This window comes from Thermobia domestica, chromosome 1, assembly GCF_964235325.1.
Source record: "Thermobia domestica chromosome 1, izTheDome1.hap1.1, whole genome shotgun sequence".
NCBI lineage: Eukaryota > Metazoa > Arthropoda > Insecta > Zygentoma > Lepismatidae > Thermobia > Thermobia domestica.
Window position 1 is genome coordinate 24318937 of NC_137454.1, and position 20264 is coordinate 24339200.

The 20264-nt window shown below is 37.9% G+C and overlaps 1 protein-coding gene across 2 annotated transcripts in view; it reads left to right on the plus strand.

Annotated features, from left to right (window-relative positions):
* Nucleotides 1-15360, plus strand: part of LOC145683803 (lipid scramblase CLPTM1L) — a 56009-nt gene extending 40649 nt beyond the window's left edge. For both annotated transcript variants that reach the window (XM_081755395.1, XM_081755403.1), the window contains exons 10-12: nucleotides 2752-2887; nucleotides 4691-4806; nucleotides 9708-15360. In XM_081755395.1, the coding sequence (XP_081611521.1) occupies nucleotides 2752-2887; nucleotides 4691-4806; nucleotides 9708-9852 (397 nt within the window). In that variant the 3' untranslated portion in view covers nucleotides 9853-15360. The remainder of the gene's footprint in view (nucleotides 1-2751; nucleotides 2888-4690; nucleotides 4807-9707) is intronic.
* Nucleotides 15361-20264: the final 4904 nt, after the last annotated feature.

A 20264-nucleotide genomic window follows, 5' to 3' on the forward strand; every position in this document is an offset into this window, starting at 1 on the left:
ATTTAATTCCCCCCTTCCCTTTAACTTAGAATTTTTAACTTAACTGCTTTTTAACTTAGAATTTTATTTTTATCATAAATATGTTCACGAAATCGTAGCCACCTTCCTTACTTGGAAAGCTCTGTACTCGCATTCATAGAAGAATTTGAACGAAACAAAAGCGTGTTATCTTCAGCTATCGCAGACACACTTAGCAAGCTACATTAGTAAAATGTGGCTATGGTTTTGAGTAAACATTGACGTGGAGAAAGGTAGAGACCAGGATTTCTTTTGAACAGAACTGTACGTAGCTTCTTTAACAAGTAACTGGGTTTGCAACTAATGATGAACCATTAGTTTGATAGTTGCATGAGTTTTTCTGTAGTGATCTTATAGGGGGTGCTTGTATCCACATAATGGATTCTTGTATCCACATAATGGATTCTCAAAACCAACACAAATGTTTAGAGGGGGCCGCGGTGGCTCAGTGGTAGAGTGTTCACCTCTGGTGCATTGGGTCCCGGGTTCGATCCCAGCCCCGCCAAGTGAACTTTGTGGTGGACAAACACCGTGTGTGTGGGTTTTCTCGGGGTTCTCCCGTTTCCTCCCACTTTCTTCATTCCACCATTTCATTTATTACTCATCATCACCGTCTCCTTTAGCCTAACCGGCATAATCGTGGGACGTAAAACTCAAAGATTTCATTTCACTTTTTTTCAAATGTTTAGAGGGGCCGCAAACCCGTTGTATTCGAGTACTAATACGTAAACAGCCAAGAAGTCACACGAATGAAGTCACCACTGATACACGACTTCAGTATGCAGTAGACAACCTTTACGTATAAAATTAAAATTAACATGAATGAATAGAAGCAGATACAGTGAAACTTGTGCATAGTGTCCACCATTGTTTCTATTGAAAATTGGCTAACTTAGACACGTGGCTAACTTATGGACAATAAATATTTTGAAGGGTGATACATTATGGATTGTAATATCCATATTTTCAACACAGTAACTAATTCTTGCCTACACGTTAGTTTGTATTTCATAAGTAATATTATTGCTACAATATCATTATCGTATGTAATAAATATCAAGGTTTGCTGTGTGAGATTTAAATATAATTTCTATATTCCAACTACGTACAAAACACTGCAGCACACTCTTTATTGATTGTTTTATTTGTTGTGCATGTGACGATAGATGCAGGTAATATCGTAAGTTCAAAAAAATACTCGAAACATCTATAAAGTCTTATCTGTCTAAGTAGCTGGGAGCACGGAGGCTCAGAGTGGGATCCCTGTCCCAGTAAGTTTGTGTTGGACAACACTGTGCCCGTGGGTTTTCTCGGTGGTATTCCTGTTTCCTCCCACTTTCTCATTCCACCAATTCTTTCATTATCATTCACTTGCTTTAATCATCATCTCCCTTAGCCTGAAAGGAATAATCATGGGATGTTAAAGATTTCATTTCATTTCCGTCTTAGTAGCGAAATCCCAAAAGTTACCCTTGATTGCGGAGACGGTACATTAACCTAGTTATCTTTTCTTGTGCTTTGCAATATGAATCTGATAATCCTTTGTTACAAATTTCCTACGTGTTTCTCAGAGGGTAAAAGGTTCTAACACGTGACTAAAACAAAGCCGTTCATTGCTCAATAAAACTGTGAATTAGAGTAACATTGACAGTGTAGAATGTGAATATGAGATTCATCCGTCCTTACATTTACGGATGATACACATGAAATACGAGGCGCATCCAGAAAGTAAGTTTCCCACGCGTCTCATAGCTATGAAACGGTATGTTGCGCGAAGCGACTACGTGTACGTGAGAGAGTAAGGTCCTAGCATGGCACATGCACTAGTGGAACTTTCCTAGTGCTCTCAGTAGCGTCGTGGCAGTGGTTGAAGGTGGACGTTACTATTCCAGCTCCCGCTGCGTGTGAAGTGCAAGCAGTGATAAAGTTTTTGAATGCACAGGGCATGGAACCATCGTCAGCTGTATCTTGCAAAAATGTCAATGCTGACCCTATGCGCCTTGCTTTGTGCTCTAGGGTCAGTTGCTTCAACACAAAACTTCTTGATCAACAGGCACTCCGTGACAGTGGTGTGCAATAAGAAGCGGAAAATCTGCAGGAACTGCTTGCTCATGCCGTTAGGCCCATGAACCTGGCACAGCTAACGATGGATTTCGATTGGTGCTATGCCCTGTGCATTCAAAAACTTTATCACTGCTCGCACTTCACACGCGGTGGGAGCTGGAATAGGAACGTCCATCTTTAACCACTGCCACGACGCTACTGAGAGCACTAGGGAAGTTCCGCTACTGCATGTGCTATGCTAGGACCTTACTTCTTCACGTACACGTAGTCGCTTCACGCAACATACCGTTTCCTAGCCATGGGACGCGTGGGAAACTTACTTTCTGGATGCGCCTCGTAATAAACAGTGTTTGTCGAGAGTTTGCTTTTTATAAAAGGTTATTCCCTTGGTTTCACTGATCTTCCTAGCTTAACAAAAGTGGAAGATGTTCTTGCAAGGGTTTCCAATAAATATATATAATCACTTAAATGGTGTTGAAGTGTTCAGCATGCAAAGGTAAATTTAACCTTGAATGAAATGTTGTTTTTCAATACACAAATTAACAAGTAATACATACCTTATGAGAAAATTGCAGGTTTCACAAACTTAGAACAAGTTAGACAAGTGGCCAATTTCGAAAGGTGGCCAAAAGTTAACAGAGTTCATTGTACATATTGTTTCTTTTTCAGTTGGTACTCATGGACTATAAACAGCCTAGCAAACGGAGTGTATGCATTTGGGTTTCTGTTTATGCTACCTCAACTTTTTGTGAATTATAGATTGAAGTCAGTAGCCCACTTGCCATGGAAAGCCTTCATGTATAAGGTAAGTTTGTGGAAGACTCTTCAGCAATTTGCTATAAATCTGAAGGCGTTATTTTAAAATAAACTATAATTTAGTTTTTATTAAGGTAAAACTACCATTATTGCTGTAAATGCATTATAATGGTTGAGTGCATGGGAGCTCAGTAAAAGAGCGCTTTTCTCAAATGCGTGTGCTACGCGGCTAACGATTCATACATTTAAAGAAACGTCAGTTAACTTACCTCAAATTTGGATAGTTCATCTGTGTAATGCGCAAGTTAGTTATAAGACATGTAGCGTTGTTAGTTGTAAAATTCTGTAGGATAGTAAATAGCTGTTGTTTACCAAAGGAAACTACTATTCTGATTAGAGCGAAGCTCCATTTTTCCTCAAAAAATGCATTTTGCTTTTGCATCTTCTTCTAAATGATTCCAGTGATCTTTAACAAAGTTTGTTTGGCCTTCAGAGCTATAGGTGGATAGGCTTAGAAAAAAGGAATAAATCGAGTAGCATATGCGCCAGAGGAATAATGACCGGAGAAACACTTGTCGTATAGAAGTCAATGGATCGAAGCGTCGCCTAAATATACGCAACCATCTATCTATGTGCGTTGTTAGTGTGATATAATTTGTAGGAGTAAGATGTTGAACAGTTTCCAGTGATCACTCTTCCAGTGATCTCTCTGATTTCAGATGTTGAAAATCTACCTACTATTGCATGATCAATAACAGAAAGAATTTCAGTCATTAACTTAGGTCTCCCCTAATTTTAATATTCCAATCGTTGAACGTGTGTATCCTCACCTCATCTCATTCGTGTTGTTTGGTTGGCTTTCTATAATGTGTGAAGAATATGTTCTCTTAACGCAAGGCCAAACTGTACTAACCGTTCGTGTATGGTGTCTAAAATTATTGACAAAAGAGCGTGTGGGGCTATTGTAGTATTGCACTTTTCTCCAGTTCTCTTAAAGGTGAGTTAGTGTGGTGGGGAACGGCTGTACTGAGATGTGATTGTGCCTGATAGTCTATATTAGGGATGGGCAAAACCGGATTTTATAAAAACCGGAAACCGGTTTCTAGGAAAACTGAAATCCGAAAAGCCGACATTTCGGTTTTCTCCAAAACCAGTTCGGTTTTTCACTGAAACCAGTTTCGGTTTTCTCCAAAATCCGGTTCGGTTTCTCACCAGAAAAGAGTTTTGTAGTTCTCCGAAAACCGGATCTTTTTATGAGAATTTACACGTTTTTGAGCTTTTCTCATATGTGTTTTCGACGTATGTTACAATGTCGTAAAATCAATGTACCAAAACCGGAGAAAACCGCAACCGGTGTCGGTAAAAATCCGAACTGGTGTTTGGAGAAAATCGGAACAGGTTTTGAAGAAAACCGAAAACGGTTTTGGAGAAAACTGAAACCTGTTTTTTGAAAATATTCATAAACCGGTTTTTGTGCTCACCACTAGTCTATATACCCGACAACTGCACCGGATTCAATATTGGATCATGGCTGGGAGCCTACATTAATATTATGTCCGGTCTTTCATAACCTTTTTGTTGCATAAGAAGGCAAAACGCAAAAATTCTTTTTGATTAGAATGTACAGTGTAGTTTTTGAACTATGTATGTAATCTCTTTTTTAAATTTTTTTTTTCAGAATTTTAAAACAATCTATTTTCGACATGTTTGAAACAATTTATTTAGAATATGATATAGGATTCATCTAGTTTTTAAAACTAAAATAGTACTTTATTTTTTTTTTAAAGTGAACTTAACTTGTGTTTGTCAATATTTGTCCTTACTGAAAACACTTATTGTTTTTCTCTCGCAGGCGTTCAACACGTTCATAGACGATCTATTTGCATTTATAATTACGATGCCGACAGCTCACAGGGTAGCATGTTTCCGTGATGATATAGTGTTCCTCATTTATCTTTACCAGAGGTGGTAAGTACACAATTACACATTTTGTATGTCTCAGTAAAATAAATTGGTATTGAATACTTCGTGGCGTCGAGTAATTGTCTTAACAACGCTGCTCACCAATATGTCATAATTGTAGACTTACAAACTGTGCTACATATCAAAAATAAGGTGTTAACTCAAAATGACTACCACTATAGCGTGTTTCTTGTGTGCACCAAGGCCGACATCATCTTCTCAGTATATCATAAATAACTATTAACTGGCAGTGAGAATTTGCATTGGTTTTATTGTGCAGTATATTTGGTATTTATACCAAGTAACGAATAACGTACTATGTTTTTTTATAATCAGTCACGAAAATAGTTTTGTAAGACAACATTTACATAGCTAGCAGTGCTGCCATCTGTTGTTCTTATGTGCTAAGAACTTATTGCAGTAATACGTTGATCGTTATTTTTAGTGCAATAATATCAAGTAACGAACAACATGTTATTGTACTAAGTGTGTAGCACATAAGACCAACAGATGGCAGCACTGCTATTCATGTAAATGTTGTCTTACAAATTATTTTCGCGACTAATCACAGAAAACATAGTACATTATTCTTTACTTTGTACAAATGCCAAATATACTGCGTAAAGCTTTGCTAATAGCAAACAATAAAAACCAATGCAAATTCTCACTATTAGTTACGAGTTATTTATAATATGCTCAGAAGCCGATGTCCTTGGTTTTGAAATAACACACCAGTAACTCGGTACAGTGGTAGTCATTTTGAGTTGTTTAAACACCGCATTTATTGCTGTGTATACTTAAGTTCGGGGAGTCCTGCAGAACGGGTTTTGTCCATCCGTGCGTCTACAAGTATCAGCGAAAACGTTGATAGATATCGAGAAATGGTTTTCTATAGCATCCTAAGATTATTTTCCGCTTCCGTCCTTTTGTGTGTTTTTCAACCGGAAGTGTTAGAAATCTACCATTTCCATAACAGCGCAAAAATAGCTAAGAGACTGCATGAAATGATTTTTGATGTGAATTCAACATCTTAAGAATATAGATCTTTCTGTTTTTCTCTGCCTCTATCAGTCTACTAAAACCGGAAATACTTGAAACCCACTACCACTTCCGGTTTCAATATTAATTCCCATAGAGCAAAAATGGTAAATGAAATGCTTTTTTTATATGCATTTCCTGTCCGAGAAATAGGTTCAATCTTGGCTGTGACTTCTGTTGAAACCGAAAATAGTAAAAATGTGCCACTTCGGGTTTTAACATTGAATACCGGAAGTACAATTTATACATCTTATGAAAAATTGGATGTTTTTAGAAAAAGTGAGGCTAGGTTAGCCGAGTAATCATGTTTTAGTAGTTAACATTTTTTTCTGTGCATTAATAATTGTGAATTAGGTTTAGTAATAGTGAAATCATTAACGCCACTTTTACTTTTATAACTGAAGGAAGTCCTTAGGAAAACCATAAAGAAAATAGTTGGTCTTCCTGGGATTGAATCCATGGCCTTTGGAATGTGAGCTATCAACAGCGCTCTGGTGTTGGTTGTGGTGATGAGTACAGTTAAGCCCCGATTATCAGCGGAATTGGGTGGTAAGGGCACTGCAGATACTTAAAATCGCAGATAACCCCTAAAAAGACTAAAAATGAGGTGCACCCCCCCCCCCAAACACACACACACACACAAAAAAAAAACAGTATTTCAGCATTTTATGTTTTATTGTTTGTATTGCTCAGGTCATCAAGGTCAGTGATCAGAAAATGTGAAAGCTATGACGAAAACAAAAGAGCAAGAGTCTGCCACTCAGTCACAAATTCTGAGAAGGCCTATAAGATTACGATTTACAATAAAATTGTCAGTAATTCTCGATCCTCGCACTGTAGGACCTATTATGTTTTCCCGATTGTTGGCTTGGGTTATTTTTTTTTCTAGGTTCATAATTAATCCTTCCAGTGGTCGCTCGCGAACTCGCACCCCGCAGTGAACAATAGATGTAATTTACTATCACACAAATCACTGCCGGGTGTGTATCGGTTACGAAAGTCACGAATGTCACGAAAAAGTCACGAAATCAGAAAATGGTCATGAAAGTCACGAAATTTAGCTTTTGGGTCACTTTTTTTTCCCTTTCTTTCTTAACTGTTCAAATGTAAGTACAAGTTGGAAAATTTTGTTCTATAAAACGTCAAAGTTCACCACCAAAAATGTCTATGGTTGGCTTTAGACGCTATCAAATCCCAAGCAAAGTACGTTTTAATCGCATGGATGAAAATTCGGCCTAATTTGCACCCAAATTCGCTCTTGAAAATATTAGGAAATTTTATGATATGGTAAAGAAAAGGTCACGAAATTTGATTTTGGAATTTTAGTAGACACCCTGCTCTGTTTTTCATGCCTTACAACAATCGGCTTCTGCTTATCAGAGTAAAGTTGCACTTCGAGACGTGCAACATTGTTGAAAATAACTGATTTTTACAATGCAGTTTATATGTATATTTTAGAACCTATACTTATTTGCATGCGAGTGAGCGTTCACCTCCGGTGCTTGGGGTCCCTGGTTCGATCCCAGCTCGCGCCGTGTGGACTTTGTGGTGGACAAACTACGCTCTCGTGGGTTTTCTCGGGGTTCTCCCGTTTCCTCCCACTTTCTTCATTTCATCATTTCATTCATTTCTCATCATCACCGTCTCCTTTAGCCTAATCGGTATAATCGTGGGACGTAAAACTCAAAGGTTTCATTTCATTTTTTTTGCATGCGGAGTGTCAGTTCGCAGTGACTACCTATGAAAAATATTATAATCCGACTGCAGCATGATTAAAAATATTTTTCGCGGAAAATCGGGGCTTTTCTGTATTATTACTTTTACGAGAGTTATTTTTTTAAATCTTCCGTTAAGTCATCAAGCAGAACTATGTGAGGTGACAAAACAAGGATCAAACAGAACTTGTTCATTGGATATCGCTCCCCCTGTAATGATAGATAGACTAGAGGGCCTCGGTGGCTCAGTGGTAGAGCGTTCACCTCTGGTGCATGGGGTCTCGAGTTCAAACCCTGCTTCCGCCAAGTGAACTTTGTGGTAGACAAACACCATGTGCGTGGGTTTCCTCGGGGTTCTCCCGTTTCCTCCCACTTTCTTCATTCCACCATTTCACTCATTTCTCATCTTCACCGTCTCCTTTAGCCTAGCCGGCATAACCGTGTTACGTAAAACTCAAAAATTTCATTTCATTTTTGATAGACGACTGCCGTTCAGTCACTGTGGAACAGCGTGGAATCGAAGGACCTCCAAATGATTTAATTCAATTTCTCCAGATGAAAGGGCTAGATAGAGCTGCAATTCATCGTCAAAAGCAGTAAGGATTGCGGCGGGGAACCTCATATAAATGATGGTTGTGTGCTAGACTGCTACTGAGAGTTCAAAGCAGAGTTCCGCTACCTTTTAATACTCGCGACACAACATAAATTGTCTATGACTCAAAACGGCACACCAAAACGTGATTCCCCGCAGAAACATATCAAACGACAGTATTAATATAAACACCTATTGCAATGAACGTATTATTATATTATTAAAGAAATCGAATCGTGCGTTTGTTAATAGTTTATGGACATAATTTAAAATTCATTATGGCAGATAAGTGCAATGGATTTGAGTAAGCTCCATATAAGAAGCTGTTCTGCTGTAGAAATTATGAGAAAATGCATTTTCTTTTACTATTACAGCAAATAATTACACTCCTACCTTAAATTTGACAGTTATGCATGTAACTGGTTCGTAGAGGAATGTTGACAATGCAAGTGTCATTTCTTCATCGATGAATTTGAATCTCTCTGTCTTTGAATCTTTAATTTCAGTCTAAGTAAAAATCTCAGTTCGCATAAATATACAGTTGAAAATAAACTCGGCGACTGATTGTATCAGCAGAGAGACGAATTTAATCATTTCTGTGCAAACAGCATTTACAACGCTTTACCTCTTGTGTAGTTTCTTGACATTTACTTTATAATTAGATACTAGTACTTCTCCCTTCCCCCCCCCCTCAAAAAAAAAAAAACACTGTGCAAGTTATAACCCTTTTTTTTTAACTACTGTACAGAGAATAAAATGCTGCACAAGCATATGAGACAAAGTAACAATACAAATTTGACAATTTATTTCTCACAATGGGTAAAAAATTCACATCATACGTTTTACCTTGCAACGGTACACCGGTTGCAGAACAGTGGTTTAAAGCACGTCTTTCCGACGTACTCGACGATGCAGCAAGGGATGGAAATCCATGGCGGGAGGTAACGAACGTGAGAATAATGTAGTTCGTGAAAAATGTAGATTACTATTTCAGAACTGTGTACTAACTTCTCTGAAATGTCAAGATTAGCGCCTGGAGAAATCGAATTCCATCACATACTTGACGAACACTTCAACTCCATTACATATGTTTTGAAGCTAGCTGCCCCACAACGATTCAGCAGCATAGTTTGTCTGTCGGTGTGTGTAAGTGGGGGGGGGGGGAAGTAAGGGACGCTCGATAATCAACTTTGTCTTATCCCTGTTTCGTTAATTTCACGTGAGAGCTTCTTCGTGGCCAAGTGGTTAACATACGCGCCTTTGGCGTGGGAGATCCGGGTTCGATTCCCGTCGAGAGCTCATGTGGTTCGGATCCGCGTTAAGTTGTAGGTCCACGTTTCACATAGCTTCCCTGCTAAAAGGGACGCTAAACTGAAATCAAATGGATTCAAAGTTATTTCAGGTGAATCTCCCTGGTGACTAAGCGGAGGTTTTTTTTTTTTAAAAAAAAAGTGTCCTTTGTTTTCTATTTAAGTGAAAATTCCCGCTTTTTGAATTATGAAATTCGGTAGTTCTGGTCTAGCGAAATTTTACGTTGTTTTTATTTCTTTCGTATCTCGTAGGTTATACCCTGTGGACAAAAATCGTTTAGACGAACTAGCTGCGTCACAGGGTGAGGTCACAGCAGATGAAATCAACGAGCGACGTAGCGATGCAAATGAAACTCAAGCAAACGAAGCGAACGAGGAGGATAAGAAGAAACGTTAATGTGATGAAATCGGACTCTCATAGATAGAGGGAGATCAGTGAATGCATTTGTAAATATAGAGTATTCAGAATTAGATCAGATGTTAATTTTGCACGGAGTTGTCATCTGTTTTCGCTGGGTGACAGAAGGGTGATATTTTTGTAGTTTTGTTTGTTTGTTATAAGGGCAATGTACAATATATGTATATATGAATATATACACATAAATATTTATAATTGTTACTGTTGGAAAAGAATGAAATATAAATAAGAAATCAAGCATAAAATTTGTGACTAAATGACAAAATTGTTTTATTGTGGTACGCAAGCCCTTCTGGGCTTTCAGAGTATTTATTGTTGATGGTTGATGTAAGCATCGTGTGTATTGAATTTGTTGTTAATATTTTTTTAAATGTAAAATTGCGTGAAGTTTGTGTAAAGTATTGCACTTGTTTGTGTTACGGCAAGTCTGTTGTATACTGTTTGCATAATTGTGTCGAATTGGTTTCGGAAGGTTACATGTGATTGTTTTTCGTCTGTTGATTGTTCGTAACTTTGGAGATTGTACTCAATTTGTTATGTTCTTTGAATAACAGGATGTAGAAGAGTGAGTGGTGGTACATAACGCCCTCTTTCGAGCACAATAAATACATAGGAAATAGAAGATCCGAATTACATGTATTTCCGTTAAAGGAGCAGTTCGACTTAGAACTGCCTTTCTTACAAATTATTTTTATTTGTAGAGTTCAAAATTCTAAAAGGAATGGTGTTTGTTTTATTGCGATACGTTCAATCGTTAGCGAGTAACAGAGGAAAAAGAGATTTTGTGATGACGTCATATGTGGTCAAGCGCTAGAGCAGGTTTCAATACACAGTGCCAAGCATTTCGTTTGTGAGAGGTGCGGTGGCACGTTTTAAAGTGCTATTTCTTTTCCGAGAACTGATTGCAAAGACTTAGAAATGTCATCTGCATGTAGAAAATAATATGTGATGGTGGGCTGCACAAAAATTTTTATAATATTATAAAACGTAGTTTTCCGTACAAAACATAAGTTCATTGTTTCACAAAAGAAACTAAAATTTCGAAACCAATACCATGTAAATAGATGGCGGACGAGATTGCTACAACGCCTAAGTACTTTTTCTTTAATCATGTTTCCGATTCCCAAACATAAGTATGTTCATTTTCACGTTTTGTTGCAATTTTTAACGCTGATCCTATAATTTTGTGCTTCAAGGTATGTACAGAAGCGTGACATATATGGCAAAAATGAAACAACATCTGTAAAGTTTGTCAGAATACGAAAAATATTTTACTAGTTAAATTTGTTTCATTCGCATCGCTCTCCACGGAACAGCTCTCGTCACCCATTTCATCATTGTCACTTGGAACAGAAAAATTAAACGAAATCAATGTCCTAAGGAACACTGTCATTGTAACTGATTCCTTCTACGAGCCGATATATTTCACTCCCCAATTCCCATTGTATAGCAGTTGTATGTACATTTATTTCTAAAGCAATACCATCACAATCATGAGTGACACCGTTGCTATTACCCTCTAATACCTCGTCTCGACTACAATCGTCAATTGCGTCTTGTACGATATTTTTACGTTGGTAACTGGACATAGATTGGCGCTTATTAAATGGCTCGAATTCTAATCCTTTCAATAATAAACATGGAACAGCATTCTGTCTCAGTTTGCGTGTAAATAATTCTCCTGGCATTAGCTTTTCTTTCAGTAAACATAACTGCTCGAAGTCGGACTCTTCAAGATGTTTGGAACAAACACGAGTGTTTTCATCTGGCACAAATTTTTTCCTATTGATTTTCTTGAACCATAATTTATATCGATTGGTGATTTCTCACGACTTGGAAACGTGTTCTCAGCTTTAATTGCATAAGAATTACAATTGAAAACAGCACGTGTTACGCATTTCTCTCTCAATTCACAGACATAGCACGCGCTGTTCGAACACGTGTTTTCTACTTCGCACTGTTTCTTTCAGAAAAAAATGTTCCAGGGGGGCACACTTAGTATTCAGAGGGGCACATTAGTTTCACTCAGTATTTATTGTATTTATTATATTATAGACGTATTATTTTGGTATCTTCCAGGGGGGCACTCTCAGAGCTCCGGAAGACAGTGCTACCACCAAAAACATGTCTGGAAGAAACACTGCTTCGCAGAACACTACGTAATCACTGCTTTTTTTTTTTTTTTTTTTTTTTTTTTTTTTTTTTTTTTTTAATCGTAATGCTGTAGGAAAAACAATTAGCAAAAACGTCCTTCAAGAATTCAACACAAAGCAAGATTGCTAACGAACCCAAAACACAATCTATTAAATCCACTGCACTGTTAAAGGTTTATCAGCTGCGTACAAGGGAGCGGTTGCTGACTGACATTGAGTTCCTCGCGATTCTTCAAAAACAAATGCTTATAGAAGCTGAACGAGACGGCTTATCAACATTTAAAAAGTACGGATCTCTTTATTTTTTGTTACTATTTCTATTGCACCAAACTTGTTTTTAACTCGAACTGTTCCTTTAAGAATCGAACCCAGATTTTCCGAACAAAAGAAGAGAACGCGAAAAATGGATTAATGAGATTATTGTAAGTCCTGATGGAGAGTGGTATCTTGAAAAATATTTACAGGGTTACATAAATGTGTCAAAATATTTGGGAACAAATTTCTCACATCAAAATAAGGGGAGGAGAGGAACGTTCATATCGATCTGTGCTCAAAAATTATTAATTTCAGAGTTACAGGGTGCCGAAAACGTGAAATAAGTGAATAGCTCCATAGTGAATAAGTGAATAAGTTTATAGCTCCACTATTATGGAACTTATCGTAGTCGGGTCAAGACATCACTGGTATGTGAACTATCTAAATTATCCATGTTTAAGAATGCTCCAGTACTTCCACACCAATTTTTAGAGAGGTAAGTGGAGAGTGATCAAGTACTCCCAAACAGCCTCTAAAATGATTGTACAATCCGCGGCAAAAAACCTGCAACATGAGGATGTAAGTTTATTGTGAAACTACGCCTAACAGCACAGGGAATGAACATAACATCTAAGTGGAACGAATCACGCTAGGATAAACCTCGGCTTCCTCCCGTGCACACTTATTTTGGAGCAAAAGACTTCGTCATTTCACAATAAACTTATATGCTCATGTTGCAGGTTTTTTGCCGCGGATTGTACAAGTACTGAAGGTTCTGAAAGATGGATATTTGGATATTTCACATGTCAGCTCCTTAGTGATGTATTGACTCGACTACGATAGGTCCCATATTAATGGAGCTATGGACTTCTGAAAAGTTCACGTTTTTGGCACCCTATAACTCCGAAACTATCATTTTTGAGCACAGGTCCATATGAACGTTTTTTTTTTTTTTCTCCTTATTTTGATGTGATAAATCTGTTCTCAAAATATCGTGACACATTTATCTAAGACCCTGTATTGTCCGAAGCGTAATTGTTTCTAAAAGTTAATTAAATTTCCTGTTTGTGATGTTCTCGCTCCAAATAATCTTGCTAAATAATATATGGCAACTTAATTTTTAGTCAGTCCTGTGTAAATGAGGCTAATAAAAACAATGAATATAGGCGTACAACTCTCACAAATAAATGAAAAAAGTAGCGGGAAAGCCGATGAATTCAAACAAACAAAGGAACTACGCAAAGAAAGTTTTTAATAATAGCTGGATCGATTTTAATTGATAACACTGATATATGTGTGTGTGTTCGATGAATGTGTGAATATCAAGTGTGTTTTAAAATACAATGATATTAGAATATAATGATGTTTTTAATCTGTTTATTATTTTTGCTAAGTAATTTCCAGTATAAATTATATATATATATATATATATATATATATATATATATATATATAAAATAACAATCAAAAACATATTTGACACAAATCTATTCGGCAAAAATACTTCAGTACATTGTATAAACAGGGATGGAATGAGTGGGTGTTATGACGCAAGCTAAAAATTATAGGGGGATGATGTCCAGAGAAAACTAATTAAACGCTGAAACCAGCCAGCACTTAAACAAAATAATATGTAGTATATGCAAAAACCACTGGTTTTAATCAAAGCGATATGGGGGTTTGGGGGGTGGGGTGGAAATGAGAACCATTAAATAAGTTTTAAGAAGGTAATGCTTTTCTCGACGGATATAACCTCGAATTTAGGGGATTTGGGAGTCCTAGATTATGGTGGGGGGATGGGCATCTCTGGTATAGGTACACAATTTTATCTACTTTCTTCGCTAATCATTTATAAAATTTGACATTCCTCTTGAGGTTGGCTAGGAGAAACAGAACGTTTCTGTGTGTTAAATTGCGATTTATCACGTGCAATATGTTCGGCTTAACAAACTGTTAGTCAAACAATTTGTTAAATTTGTGAATTTAATTATTATTATTGGTAAAACAGACTGTAAATATTTTAGGACATTAACAATAATTACTGCATAATATATTTGCTTTCTTAATAATGATGCTGAGAAAGGTATAGGTATTTCTTAAAAACTTTTGTACAGTATATCCATTATTTAGAGTTTAATTGTTTCAGTTACACTTGTTCTAAAGTAAGATTGAAATGGTTTTAGTCGAGATAGTGCCGTGGAAAATCAGCGGCCAGGGCGAGAGTATGCAACCGCGCTCCTGTACATATGAATAAAGTCGACAGACCAGTTGCGAAGCGCCACTATGGTTGGCGCGAAACGTAAGAAAATTTTAAAAAATAACCCCTACTTTTCCTTGATTTTGATCACTTTTTATTATTGTTTTCCTTCAATTTTATATATGTGCACATGCATTTTCCTGGCATAAATAACATTATAAGACCTCTTCCTAAAGCAGGAAGAGGATTTAAGTACGTACTAATAACATTCCAAATAATTCTCCTCTTTTTTTCTTTCCTTCTTTTCTTTTCTGTTTTCTTCCCGACTTTTTCACCCTGTTACTTCGGCTCCCGGGACCGTCGTCCCGCTCACTCCCCTACGGCACGGCACGGCACTAAGTCGAGATTATGAACTGCTACATACGTGTAATAATGTTGATGCAACTTTATGTTTCTTGATCTCCGTGATTTATTGTAATTTGTATTCTATTGTTAATATACCTGGAACATGTAAATTGATTTATTTTCTTCAAGTTAATAAGTTGTTAAATTTTTAAATTTAATCTGTATGTTTCTGTCTATATGACTTTGATTTAAGGTGATTAGCAAAAGAAACAAACAGAACACGTGTGTTCTTTCGTGTAAAGTTTGGTTGTTCGACTTACAAAATTTATGGAGATGTCTGGATATTGAATATATATATATTGGGATATTTTGTACTTCGTATATAAAAGGTGAGCACATTTTTTTTTTAACAAACGTAAATAATAATCTGGGGTTGAGTGTTCTAAATGTTCTGAAATTCCCATCAGTATTTGTTATATTAAGATCAAATGTACATATTAACATCACCAGTTTCAATAAAAATTCATATACATATTAGATACTAGATGTTTATATTCGTTTAGCACAACAAATCCGAAGGTAAATGTTCCTGTATTTTAGCATTTTGTAAATGGTGAAGGTGTACTGAGATGTGGTTGTACACTTAACATGGGATCCGATCAAGTTTGTAGCTTACAAGGGATGTATGCGAACCGTGGCAGATAGAAATTTATGAAAATTGGTACCCTGACTAATTGTGGATTGCTAATCATCGTAGTGATAGTGACTCGGTGCGGAAATGCCTTGTTTACCCGCTATGTATAATACATATACCAAACAGTGACCGGGTGAGGCTGTGCCGTTGTCTCTGTGGTTTGGAAAGCATGCAGGATTTTATGCAGTGTTTTGTAACCCTAAGACAGTTCGTTTTATAGCTCTCGGGAACGGTTCGAGATATCGATTCCACACAAACGTCATTGGAATTAGTAAGTACGCTACAGGAAGAGTTGCTGTTCTCATTTCTACATTGTTACATGGGACTACTTCTTTCTACGACTACTGTAACATGTGCCCTCTTTGGGTGAATCCTGTATTAAGCCTGTTAGTCACTGGATGTTGTGCATGCTGTAGTTTACTCCCTACTGTACTTTTGTTCCTTCTGCATTCTTGTTGTACATTTGTTCGTGTCATTGTACGGACCCATAATTTCTCAACTTTAGAGTTGGCAACACTGATAACCCACCAGTTGTTTATTTTTCTTTCGCGTTTTATGCCAGTTGTTTTGATGCTATTTGAAAAACTGTAAGTTTGTGTTGGGATAGCAACACTGCTTGTATGACACTACTGTCATGTTCTTGGTCGTCACATGCCCTCTCCAATATGTATCAGGTTATCTGCACACATTTTTCATTTTCTGCCTTTTTCTGGCTTTTTAAGGGTATAACTCGGCACAGCCTCCTCCGGTCACTGCTTGGTATATGTATATGTAGGGGGTAAACAAGGCATTTCCGCACTGAGTGACTATCACCACGATAATTAACGATCCACAGTTTGTCAGGATATTAATTTTCAAAAATATTTAGCTATCACGGTTCGCATACGTCCCGTGTTAGAAGAAAGAATAAAGAAAATCCATTGCCTTAAAGAATTAACCTGACTAGCTACAATAAAGAAGAGATACATTCGGCCTCCCTTAATTTCGATTTTTGTGCGTGTAAATTTGATAACTTCAGGAGACAGTTTTGACTTAATATCTTGAATATAAACGTGGGTCTATACGTGTGCTGGGAATCGAAGCTGGGCTTTCACAAGGAATGTTTGTATACGGGACCTATTGTTTATAAATTTTAATTTGAATCCGTACTCTGGCGTGTGTTCGAGGCAAGAAACCCCACCAGAGATTGAACGCAAGACCACAGAAACGTTAGACTCATAGGCATGCTACTACACTGAATAAAGGTTGTGGAATTCGACACGTATTAATTATGGCGTCTCGATCGGCAAATTATTCAGTAATAATGATCCAAAGGCATGAATACTTTATTTTATACTAGTTTCCAAGTACCACACTTGGTCTGCTAGATGTGTTCCCTAGGTATCGTGTCAATTAAATTAGAGTTGTCAGACTTAGGAACTGTGCACCAGTTAGTAAAGGGAAAATTTACTGATTTTGAATGCTTTGCATATTTTTACGAGTACTTCGGCAGCAAGATATCTACGTCACGCAAATCTAGTGGCGCGATACCGTAGGTCTCTCAGTATAGATGCTTTGAAGGGGAATTGATAACACTAGATTACCCGCTAGGCATTTCATATTGTTTATTTAAAAATTGCGAATTATGACTTTTCCTCTCAATTTTAGAATGGTAAGAGTGGGTTACGCTTCGAATCACTTTTGCTGGTCTGGTAGCTAGCGCGCGAATTTTGAGTGCATGAGGTCCTGAGTTTGATTTCCGGCGGAAGAGCATTGCAACTTGAACATATTCCACGTTAAACTGTAGATCTAAGCCTCTTGGCCTTGGTGCTAAAAACACGTTAAACTTCAAACCGTAGAACGCTTCGAAATGCTGTTCAGAAATTTCGAGCCACCGTTCGTTATTTGTTCAAATAGAGCGACACAATAGATGGCAGCAGTGACTGACATTGCTAGTTATCTGTGAAGCAGCGTTAAATACCTCCGTAATACGGATTATTTAACAAGCAAAATATTTATATAAATGAATTCGTTTTACGTACACAAACAGCTGGGTGCTTTAATTTAGTTAAACAGCAATGTGAATTATATTAACTCGTAATTCTTGTAGCGTATCTACTACATGTGCCAATGCCCTAGTTGCACTGGAGCACTTTTTCTGAGATCAGTGAAGACAAGACAAGCAGAGGCGGGGTTGTTCCGAGAAAAGATGAATGACTGTTTTTACCCAACAAATAGTGTTGGCATTACGGCGGCGTACACTCAGCGTCGTGAGGACATTTGGGGAACTACTTGAAAAATAAGTAAATAACTCGGGTCTAGGAAGCCAGCATTAACAACGAGGAAGCCGGTGTGCTGACCACACATCATCTGAATGACATGAGTGCCACAATCTGGCTGTTACACCCTAGCTAGGAGGTTAGTTTATATCTGTACATCCTTCGCCAATATAGGGAAGGAAATTCCTACATTAGTTGCTGATTTGTGTGTTGTATCATAAGATTCTTTTGCACGTATTTCATGTCATTTTGTGTCAAAAACTCTATTTATTAAACTCGATAAAATAAATTGCGATAATCCTCTGTTTTCTACGCATCTGGAGAAATTTTAACCAAACTTGGTGCAGGTATTACTTACAGCCTGGAGTGTACTGTCGGGGTAAGACCTTTCTAGTACACCTGGGGAAAGTAGAAGGGAAGGCATAAGTGTCGAATTCATAGTTTCGGGATTCATGAGGTGATTGGTGACAGTTCCCATTCCATTTAAGTCAAGTTTAACCCCGTATTGAGGGTAATATCCCCTAGCTTAGGGAGACATAAAATGATCGAAAACGGCCGATATTATTGTCGAATCCTTAGTTTTCGGGGTCGCTGAGATGAATAGTGATACTTCCGACGCCGTTTCAATCCAAATTCAGCCCCATTAGTATTCCTAAAGGGAAAGGGAGAAATGGTGACGTAAAAATAATTGAAAATGACCGATATTTGTGTCGGTTCCATAGTTTTTGGGGTCCCTAAGTTGATTTCTAACAGAAGTCCAAGGTCAGTTTTCAGTTGGAGGAAGACCCCGAGATCACTAGTATAAACCTCTAACACTCACGGTTATCAAGCCGCTGTCGATGTCGTCTTCGAAAATCGTATTAATTCCTTCTCTAGTTTTTCTCCTTTATAAACCTTCACGATCCCATACGTAGTAATGGAGCAGCTCCGCAAGCATATGTACTGTTGTCAACAATCATCATCGAAACTTCAAGATTATTTTATGATGTAATCCTGAAAAATACTGTGCTGTAAGATTTTTTTTTTAATTTTCGTTTTGTAGTTCTAAGTTTCGATTTAAACTAGAAAAATTAAACGTTCTGTACATCAATTAATATAGGATATTTAGTTCCATATCTCACGTGTTTACTACTGTACGGACAGTATTGCCTTCATTTTGCAGGAAGTCTATATTATCGGAGTCCTTAGTTATCGGATGAGTCAGGCTCACATTAGCTCGGATAGTAGGGGTTCTACTGTATGTATATTAGTTTGCGAAAAGTCCTTCTGCATGGATCCCCATCTTGCAGTGTGAGCACATGTTATTCAAACAACGCCTGCTATTGTTTATAAACATCAAAGCAGCAGACGATACACAAAACTAGGAAAACACGAAGAATAGCACGCCGGGAACCGAAGAGGAACGAGCCACCCAGAAATGGCCTATAAAAGTGGACCCAAAGAATACGGAGGCATCAATTAACCACTGATCGCTTAATCTACACCTGCTCCTGAGGTCGACCTGGACAAGGAATCCTACCTTGCCTGGACGAAGGACGCTGCCATGAGCAAAGGAATTCCCAACCACAAACCGAACCTCTAGAGGCTGCCATAAACTAAAGGGGATACCAAAAGTACCGCATCCTGAAGTCGCTGTAAGACTCCCTGGAGGCTGTTATGAGCTAAAAGGGTTTCGTATAAAACATTTTCTTTCTTCACCTCTCGGTCATAAGGAAGATTTAAGATATTCACTTCGTAGGCACAAAGACTATTTTGTAATATTTTGTAAAATAAATTAGATGAAGGGCTAGAATCCCGGACTGTCATTGTCTCTACCCATACAATATGCATCATTATCATGTTCTTGTAAGTTCTTGTAAATACAAGGTAACCAAAATAGTTCTTGGCGCTCTAGAGCAGTGATAAACGAAGAGAAATACAGTGGACGGTACGTACTTTTAGGTTATGAAGTAATCTCCATCAGCATCCAACATCTTTTGCCAACGTTCCTTCAGCTGCACAATACCCTGCTGATAAAACTCGGGAGTCATGGATGTAAAGAAGAGCGCGAGTGTGTTACGCAGATCTTCATTTGCGAAGGATCTCTCACGGAGGTGGTTGTCGAGGGAATGAAACAGGTGGTAACCTGTTGGCACAAGGTCCGGTGAATATGACGCACGGCAGTCTTCCAACCAATTGCTGAAGGGTCGCCCGGGTTCTCTTGGTCACATATGGCTTGGCATTGACGTGCATGAACAACACACCCTTGCGATTCACTAATGCCGGCTCCTCCTGCCACAATGAACAGTGCATTATTTGCAACTGTGGATAGTAGAGATCAGTAGTGATGGCTTGACCAGCTGGAAGGAGCTCGTAATGCCGACAATTCCACCATACAGTGAGCATAACCCTTCCTGGGTGCAGAGGTGATCTTGAGGTACGAGGAACAGGGTCACGTGGTGACAACCAATGTCTAGTACTCTAGAGAGTGTCATAGAGGACCGACACAC